The 9,865-nt window shown below is 51.2% G+C and overlaps 1 protein-coding gene across 1 annotated transcript in view; it reads left to right on the top strand.

Annotated features, from left to right (window-relative positions):
• The window catches only part of ccdc3a (coiled-coil domain containing 3a), a gene marked incomplete at both ends in the record, with an annotated part of 10,899 nt that extends 1,558 nt beyond the window's left edge, over positions 1-9,341 (top strand). The window contains 2 exons of the mRNA XM_080022294.1: positions 83-257; positions 9,012-9,341. Coding sequence (XP_079878420.1) covers positions 83-257; positions 9,012-9,341 — 505 coding nt within the window. The remainder of the gene's footprint in view (positions 1-82; positions 258-9,011) is intronic.
• Between the last annotated feature and the right edge of the window lie 524 nt (positions 9,342-9,865).

The following is a 9,865-nucleotide window of genomic DNA, read 5'->3' as shown; positions in this document are numbered from 1 at the left end:
CCCATAAAATTAAATCTTGAACCAAAAATATTCTTTAACGAAGCCTTTGTCATAATTTTTTACACCTTCCCTCCCTCGGCAGAATGGACGACAACTACAACCTCCTGCCGCACGCCGTCAACTTCCAGGACGCCGTCTTCCCCGACACGGCGGAGAACCGGCGCACCTTCTCCAGCCTCTTCCAGTTCTCCAACTGCAGCCACGGCGCCGGGCTGGCGGTCCACAGCCCCGAGTGGGAGCAGCAGGAGGACAGCCAGGTAGGAGGCGCACTGCACAGCCTCCCCACCCGGGGGCGGCTCACCTCTCCTCCTCCGCCTCCTCCGTTCAAAACGTAGCCGGGGTCAGTTCGTATCGCATGGCTGCTGGGATTCACGGGTGGCGGTCGGGCTCGTGTAGCTTGTGTTTGACCAATCAGAGTCGTTCATCATGTCATCTCCGCCCCCTCAACGGTTCCTGTTTCCCCCCGAGAAGGACCGCCTCCTTGTGGGGGCCAACCATCCAAGTGGAAACTATTTTGGATGGAATTCCATGAATAAACATCCAATAATACATACAAACACATACAAAATAATATATGAACGTGTGTGTGTGTGTGTGTGTGTGTTGTCCTGCCTCTAAACAGCTGAAAAGATAAATCCTGCCTGTTCGCTCAATGTCAAAGCCAATACACACACACACACACACACACACACACAGACATCAAAGTATTTGCAGAAGGTTCCAGACCATTATTGAAAACCAGGTGATTCAGTTGCCCACGGTTACGGGCAGATTACATGTACATCTGTCTGACCAGATGTGAGTCACATGACCATCTGAAGAAAGAAAACATACAACCACACATATAGAGGGTGGAGGTGGAGGTGGAGGTAGAGCAAAGGTGCTGTAGAAGTAGAGTAGATTTGTTATTGCAACTGTAATGCAAACGGCTGCAGAGTCAAATTCCTGCCACTTGGTAAATGAACACACACACACACACACACACACACACACACACCGTGAGAGGTGGCAGATCAAAGCGGGGGGCGTGGCTCAGGTGGGCGTGGCCTCGTCTGGTTCCTCCAGGTGGACTGGACGGATATTGACCGTTCTCAGGGTCAAAGGTCAAATAGCCCAGATCAATAAGAACGATAAGAGGAGCCTCAGTCCCAACGTTGAGGCCTCCAGTCAGCCTGAGCAGCTGTCATGAGCAGGACTCTTTATTCTTACCAGTAGATAGAGGAGAGGGAGAGTAGAGAAGAAGTAGAGTAGCGGTAGAGTAGCAGTAGAGGTAGAGGAGCAGTAGAGGTAGAATAGCAGTAGAGGTAGAGGTAGAGTAGCAGTAGAGGTAGAGGTAGAGTAGCAGTAGAGGTAGAGTAGCAGTAGAGGTAGAGTAGCAGTAGAGGTAGAGGTAGAGTAGCAGTAGAGGTAGAGTAGCAGTAGAGGTAGAGGTAGAGTAGCAGTAGAGGTAGAGTAGCAGTAGAGGTAGAGTAGCAGTAGAGGTAGAGTAGAGGTAGAGGTAGAGTAGCAGTAGAGGTAGAGTAGCAGTAGAGGTAGAGTAGAGGTAGAGGTAGAGTAGAGTAGCAGTAGAGGTAGAGTAGCAGTAGAGGTAGAGTAGCAGTAGAGGTAGAGGAGCAGTAGAGGTAGAGGAGCAGTAGAGGTAGAGGAGCAGTAGAGGTAGAGTAGAGGTAGAGGTAGAGTAGAGTAGCAGTAGAGGTAGAGTAGCAGTAGAGGTAGAGTAGCGGTAGAGTAGCAGTAGAGGTAGAGTAGCAGTCGAGGTAGAGTAGCGGTAGAGTAGCAGTAGAGGTAGAGTAGCAGTCGAGGTAGAGTAGCGGTAGAGTAGCAGTAGAGTAGCAGTAGAGTAGTGGAAAGCTCTTTTTTAGCTCTTTTTTACTGTTTGGTTCCAGGAGATGATTCAACCATTTTACATGATTTATATTTCTTATGTTCTTCAAGTAGTTAGATTTTACTACAAGGCTGCCTTCTACTTCTACTACTTCTACTTCTACTACTACTTCTACTTCTACTACTACTTCTACTACTACTACTACTACTACTACTACTACTACTTCTACTTCTACTACTTCTATTTCTACTACTACTACTACTACTTCTACTACTCATACTTCTACTTCTTCTTCTACCTCTACTTCTACTTCTTCTACTTCTACTTCTACTACCTCTTCTACTTCTACTAATCCTTCTACTACTACTTCTTCTTCTACTTCTTCTTCTACTACTACTACTTCTACTTCTTCTACTTCTTCAGAGTCAGAGCAGGAGGAGGAGTCAGGGGAGGAGGAGGAGAAGGAGGAGGTGTTGTTTGGTAAAAAAAACAGAACGACAACAACAAACTGAAAATAATCACAAATGAACGTTGAGATGATTTTCAAAATTAATAAAACACTGAGTCCTGACAGAATGAAACGCTTCCTGCGAGAGTTGCGTTCCCGACGGGGAATCGAACCGACTCTTGTTCCTCCTCTGGTTGAGGGTGGAGGAAGTCCTCCCTCGCTCAGCGTGCGTTACACCCACCCGACCCAACCAAGCCAGAGTGGGACAAAGGCAACGACTCTTTTTAGCCAGTGAGTCGTCAGGAAGCCACTCCCCAAAAGAAGTGGAACCTTTGTCACGACTGATAGTTGTGACTTTCAGAGTGAAACTTGTTGTGATGGACACAGAGCTGCTGTTCTGCTGGAGCTCATCACCTCATCACTCACTGCAGCCTGCCAGTTTGGAGCTTGCAACGCAGGAGCTGCTGTTCTGCTGGAGCTCATCACCTCATCGCTCACTGCAGCCTGCCAGTTTGGAGCTTGCAACGCAGGAGCTGCTGTTCTGCTGGAGCTCATCACCTCATCACTCAGTGCAGCCTGCCAGTTTGGAGCTTGCAACGCAGGAGCTGCTGTTCTGCTGGAGCTCATCACCTCATCACTCAGTGCAGCCTGCCAGTTTGGAGCTTGCAACGCAGGAGCTGCTGTTCTGCTGGAGCTCATCACCTCATCGCTCACTGCAGCCTGCCAGTTTGGAGCTTGCGACGCAGGAGCTGCTGTTCTGCTGGAGCTCATCACCTCATCGCTCACTGCAGCCTGCCAGTTTGGAGCTTGCAACGCAGGAGCTGCTGTTCTGCTGGAGCTCATCACCTCATCACTCAGTGCAGCCTGCCAGTTTGGAGCTTGCAACGCAGGAGCTGCTGTTCTGCTGGAGCTCATCACCTCATCGCTCACTGCAGCCTGCCAGTTTGGAGCTTGCAACGCAGGAGCTGCTGTTCTGCTGGAGCTCATCACCTCATCGCTCACTGCAGCCTGCCAGTTTGGAGCTTGCAACGCAGGAGCTGCTTTCCATCATTGATGTATTTGAAGTGGAATCTGAAACATTTTTCGGCGCCACCTGCTCTGGAAAACAGGAAAAGCCCTAAAAGCCTCAAGCAGGGTGAGGGTCAGCGTCACCTCAGGGCTGCTCCCTGCTCCAGCACCATGACAACCACACACAGCAAGCTGTCTCACCTCCTCTGCTTCCACGCCTTCCTTCTTCTGCCAAACCCTTCAATTAACGCTTCTTTTAACCCCCCCCTCTCTGTCTGTCTGTCTCTCCGTCTGTCTCTCTCTCTGTCTGTCTCCCTCTCTGTCTGTCTCTCTCTCTCTCCCCCCAGATGCTTCAGGTTTTAAGACTTCCTGTCGTTTGTGTTGGAGGATTTAAAGAGTGAGACCTCGACTCGTCCTCAGGCCAAAGTGTGTGTGTGTACAGTACTTGTGTGTGTGTGTGTTTCAGCTGTGTTTAGACAGATGATGCCTCCCAGCATGCGGCAGGTAACCTGGATGTTTTGTCAGGAGAAAGTAGTGTGTGTGTGTGTGTGTGTGTGTGTGTGTGTATGTGTCACAGTCTAGCAGTGAAACTACTGTTTGGGTTTAACTAAGGAGCCGCAGTTTAAAAGCACCAAAGAAGAAGAAGAGCCGCTTTGTTCCCGCCCAGAGTGCATGCTGGGAAGGCGTCTAGATCCGGTCCATACCTTCGTTCCTGGCCCATAACTTCAAACTGGCAACCCAGAAATACGCCATTCTGGATATTTTTGTGTGAGAAACCAAAATATCTGCGGCAAATGAAAGAGGCAGGACCTCAGAGATCCAACCCATCAGGATTCTACCAGTTCTGGCTGTTGTTTGTCTTGAAACCATGGAAACGGCAGCTACAATAAACCTTGATGTTTTTTGATTTAAGGTTTCAAATGTTTTTGCCGTTTCGATTGATAACATTGACCCGAGTTGATTATGAACGACCATAAATTGTCAGTAAAACATGTTTTTGAGTAAAGGCCCTTTAAAAACACCCCGGTTCTGTTCTAACTGTGTTAGCTCAATGCATGGCTGCAGAGGGGATTGACTAGCTCCAGTTCCCTTTCCTGCGGCTGCCAAGCTGCCTCGAATTAGACTAATATCCTACTGACTACCTTTGCTGCCAGCTGGGGCGCGTCCTCCCCAGCGTGAGCCCCCTTGACCGGCCACCAGACCCGCAGCCATTCCCAGGACCCACATGGGTTCGCTGGGTCCCCAGCCCATCGTGCCCCAGAGGACAATGTCCGGGGGGGCGCTACGGCCGACCCCTGGACCTACGAGGGATTCGCCGGGTTCTGTGGTGCCGTGGGACGCTTTCTCCCCTTCCCGTGCTGTCCCCTCTCTGTCCCCCCTCAGCTCCCAGGGCGGTGCTGCCATGGTAAATCAGGCAGCTGCACAAACGTCTGGGCAGGGGTGCAGACACTGCAGGCAGCCCGGCCACGACTGTCCTCGGATGGAACTTGGCAAAATGGTCTGGTTTGCTGGCCCACCGGACCCCTCGCCCGGTCGGAAAGGGGCCTACCAAGTATTGGTAAGGCTACAAGGAGGAAGACATCGGGCTTTGCTGGACCGCAGATGATGGTCCTGCAACTCCTGGTTTCGACCCGGGGCGTTGCGTGGCGCACGGTGATGCGGAGGGGTCGTCAACAAGTGCGATGGGTGTAGGGGCAGCAGAATGCTAAATAGGATCTTCCCCGGTCCCTTTGACCTTCCCTATTGACGATTTTTCCGCTTGAGCAACAACGAGACAACACCCTACGCAGGGCCCTTGAGGGGGTAGTTAAGCGCCAAGACGCCGTGCTCACTCACCCGTATTTTTCGTGATTAGGGACAGGTTATATCGAGTGAGCCGTGACACTCAGGAGAGGAGAGAACCCAGTTGTTGGTGCTGAAGAGCCTGGAAGAGCACTTCCCGGCGGCTCACCATAACCCGATGACCGGTCACCTTGGTCATGAGAAAACGCGACAGCGGATAACGACCTGCTTCTATTGGCCGGGCATTTGGGCAGATGTGCGTAAATGGCGCGCTGTCTGTCCTGAGTGCCAGTTAGTCAACCCTCTGGCCAAGAGCACCGTTGAGGCCCCTCCCCCTAGTCGAGGTCCGGTTCGAAAGACTCGCTATGGACCTCATCGGGCCGTTAGACCGCAGTGCCTGCGGGTATTGTTTTGTGTTAGTCCTAGAGGATTATGCAACCCGGTCCCAGAAGCAGTGCCCCTGCGCAGTATTACTGCTAAAAGTGAGGCGCAGGCGCTGTTGCAGGTCATCTCCTGAGTCGGGATTCCGAAGGACATCCTGACCGACCAGGGCATTACCTTTGTGTCATGTACACTTCCGGAACATTACGAGATACTGGGTGTCCGCTCAATTCGGACCAGCGTTTACCATCTCCAGACCAACGGCCTAGTGGAGTGCTTTGATAAAAGCTGGAAAACATGATTCAAAAGTTTGTTCACCACGATAGCCGTAAGTGGTTGGACCCCTATTGTTTGCACTACGGGAGGTTCCCCGAGCCTACACCGGATTTTCTCCATTTGAACTCATCTTTGGCAGGAGACCCGTGGGGGTGCTGGACCTAATTAAGAAAACTGGGAGGAAGGTCGTAGCACCAGTAAGAATGACATACAGTATGTTATGGACCTGAGAGTAAAGTTACACGCGCTGATTCGTCCGTTATCAGGGAAAATTTGCTCCGGGCTCAGGAACGTCAGCGCCTCTTATATGACCAGGGGGCTCGAATCAGATGATTTGCACCGGGTGACAAGGTGTTTGCGTTGCCCCCTACATCCAGCTCTGAATTGCTCGTGAAGTGGCACGGGCCTTTTGTGGTCACACGTAGAGTTGGTGAGGTCGATTATGAGGTCGAACGGTCTGACAGGCAGGGGGCGACACAGATTTATCACCTAAACCTCTTAAAAGAATGGAGGGAGGGGGCGTCCATGGCTCTGGTCACAACGGTCATTGAGCGGGATGAGTTGGGGCCGGAGGTTCAAAAAGCGGCCGATTGTACCGCAGCCCTGTTAAGCGACCATCTCTCTTTATCCCAGAGGGCGGACGTAGCTGCACTTCATTGTCGCTTCTCTGATGTTTTCTCCTTCCTGCCAGGCCTCATGTCCCTCATACACCACCATGTGGAGACGACCCGGGGGTGAAGGTGCGTTCTTGGCTGTATCGCCTGCCCGAACACAAACACAAGGTCTTGCAGGCGGAATTACACCGCGTTCCAAATCATTATGCTAATTATATTTTTCTCTGATTTTCCTAAATAGTCGATGCAAATGACAGTCAGTATAATTTCAGAGTCATCATTAGGATATAATTTGAATGTTATTGAACAAACCTCCCAGTGAAAACAGTATTTTTTTCAAAAATAAAAAACTCAAAATGCACTGTTACAAATTATTATGCACAACAGAGTTTCAAAACATTTTATAGGTTGTTAAGAACTGAAAATGGTCATTTGTTGAATTTGCAGCATTAGGAGTCATATTTACTGAAATCAAAAGCTATTTCAATCAAAAACATCTTAACAGGCCAAGTTACATGTGAACATAGGAGCCTTCTTTGATATCACCTTCACTATTCTTGCCTCCATTGAACTTGTGCGTTTTTGGAGAGTTTCTGCTTGAATTTCTTTGCAGGATGTCAGAACAGCCTCCCAGAGCTGCTGTTTTGATGCCAACTGCCTCCACCCTCATAGATCTTTCTCTTGAGGACGCTCCAAAGGGTCTCATTAGGGTGGAGGTCAGGGGAGGATGGGGGCCACACCATGAGTTTCTCTCCTTTTATGCCCATAGCAGCCAATGACACAGAGGTATTCTTTGCAGCATGAGATGGTGCGTTGTCAGGCATGAAGATGGTTTTGCTTCAGAAGGCCCGATTCTTCTTTTTGTACCATGGAAGAAATTCTCAATCACAAACTCTATATACTTTGCCAAGGTCATTTTCACACCTTCAGGGGCCCTAGCAAAGGGCCCTAGGCTCACCTAGCAAACTAATTATCACAGGTGTCTGAGATTGATTTCAGTGATCCAAAGGGCCCTGAGACACAAAACTATCCATGAGTTGAATTGAAAAATAAAACATTACATGTTTATGACACTTAAAACCAATTTGCATAATAATTTGAAACGCGGTGTAAAGGTCATGCTGGAGATGGGAGTAATAGAGGAGTCCACGAGTGACTGATCTAGTCCCATCGTGCTGGTGGGTAAGCCCGATGGGTCAGTCCGGTTCTGTGTGAACTACCGATAGGCGAACGCAACCTTGTCTCAGGAGTCCAAGGAAAATTCACCGTTCTCCACACCGTTTGGCTTGTAGCACTTTCTCAGACTTCCGTTCTGGTTGTTCGGTGCCCCAGCCACCTCATCCACATGTAACATACGCCGCGGCCTACCTAAATGACGTTATCATTCACAGCAAGACCTGGGAGCAGCATATGCAGCACGTGGGCGCTGTGCTTGAGTCCCTGAGGTAGGCTGGGCTCACCGCCAACCCAAAAAAGTGTGCCATGGGACGGCGGGAGGTACGATATCTGGGGTACTACTTGGGCGAAGGCTTGGTCTGACCCCAGCTTGATAAAACCGATGCGCTCGCAAACACATCGAGACCCAAGACCGAGGAGGAGGTGAGGCAGTTCTTGGGGCTGGTCCGTTACTATAGGAGGTTTGTCCCCAACTTTTTGATGCTAACCAGCCCCTTGACCGACTTAACTCGAAAGGGTGCTCCAGATCCGTTCCAGTGGTCAGGGAAGTGCCAGCAGGCGTTTGCGAGTGTAAAGTCAGCTCTCTGTGGGAAGCCAGTGCTGTTCAACCCTAACTTCTCTCTCCCTTTCTGTTTGTAGACCAACGTGTCGAACAGAGGGCTGGGCGCCGTCCTCTACGAGGAGGTGGAGGGGACCGAGTGTCCGGTGCTGTACCTCAGCCACAAGCTCTGAGCGGGAGTTGAGGTACAGCACGGTAGAGAAGGAGTGTCTCGGTATCAAATGGGCAGTCGGTTCCCTCCGCTACTACCTCCTGGGACGAGCTTTCACCCTCTGTTCGGACCACAGCTCGCTGCATTGGCTCCACCGCATGAAGGACACAAATGCCCGGATCTCCCGGTAGTACCTGGCTCTCCAGCCATTTAACTTCCACCGGCGGCACAGATGGTCGTGGCTAACTTTGTCTCCCGCTCTGGGTGTGGGGGGGGGGGTCGGCTGTTGGCTCGACAGCTCCCTGGCCTAAGGCGGGCAGTAGGGGTAGGTGGCGGACAAAGGGGCGTGGTCAAGCACCAGCTGCGGACGACAGCAAAGTTCCCTTCCCCGTGGCCGCCAAGCTGCCCAATCAGCACTGCGCAGCACTGATTGGTCCGACTTGAGGCAGGGAGATTTCTTAATGTTTGTCCGTCTTGCAGAGAAGGTCGGCGAATGGGCTCATCAGCAGCCCAGCAGCGTAACGCCATTCCTCCTGCGCCCGAAAGGATTATCATCATCATCATCATTATTATTATAATAATATTCATCATTATCAATTGCGATTGGTACTTGTGGCCAGCATACCTAACTGTTCAAGGTTATAATAAAAACTCTCACCATGTTGGCGCACCATGGCCAGAAAGTCCCTTATCCCTTACCTGTGGCAGAGACTCTCACGAAGTTGTAATGTGGATTTGCAACACTTTCCTAACTATCTCTCCATCTGTCCCTCCCTCCCTCCCTTCTCCAGCTGCTGTGCTCCTCGGTTCAGGGGGCGCTGTTCGAGGAGGAGGAGCGCGGCAGGATGCTGCAGGAGCGCCTGGCTGCCGCCGAGCGAAGGAACCGGCAGCTAAAGGAGCGCGTGCGCAAGGTGAAGCACTCGCTCCGCAGTGCCCGCAACGCCACCCGCAGGGCGCAGCAGGAAGCGCGGGAGCTGCAGGTGAAGCTGCGTGGTGCCGAGCGGCTGGCTGGGCGACATCTCAACGTCATCACGCAGGAGGAGCCGCTGCCGCCGCCACCCCCCTCCCACCGCCGCCGCGGCCGCTATGGAACCGAGCTACGCCCCAGGACACCGCTGTAGCCCCACCCACTGCGCCCACCACCTTGGCTCTGGATTGCCGGGTGGACAAAACAAATCTTCTGACTTCATGAATAGTTCAGGAAGTCTTCCCTTGCTCGTTGTGTCTTACCCCAACTAAATCAAAAGAAACAAGAGTCGAAAAAAATCCAGAAAAGAGTCAAATCTTTCATCACTAATGTCTAGGAGTATAGATCTCTTTATCTATAGCTGCTGAGGTTGCATGTTGCATGTTAAAGTTTGCATAAAAACCAGCATTACATGGAACTACAGCTTAAAAATTGATCGTGCTATGACCCTGGATGCTGCTGTAGCCCCGCCCACCACCCCCAAAACCCCGCCCACTCCCTGAGTTGGATTGGGAACACCTCTGGTCTGGTTGCTGGGCAACCCGACCGACTCTTCTGACTCTTGTTCATCGTTCACTAGAATGTCTTCCCTCGCTCAGCAACTGAATCAAATGAACGAAGAGTTGGAAAAAAACTCACTCGAGAAGAACCAACTCCCGAAGAAGAGTTGAACCCTTC

The sequence above is a fragment of the Zeus faber genome, assembly GCF_960531495.2.
Source record: "Zeus faber genome assembly, chromosome: 21".
NCBI classification, from domain to species: domain Eukaryota; kingdom Metazoa; phylum Chordata; class Actinopteri; order Zeiformes; family Zeidae; genus Zeus; species Zeus faber.
This window is presented reverse-complemented; position numbering and strand designations above follow the sequence as displayed.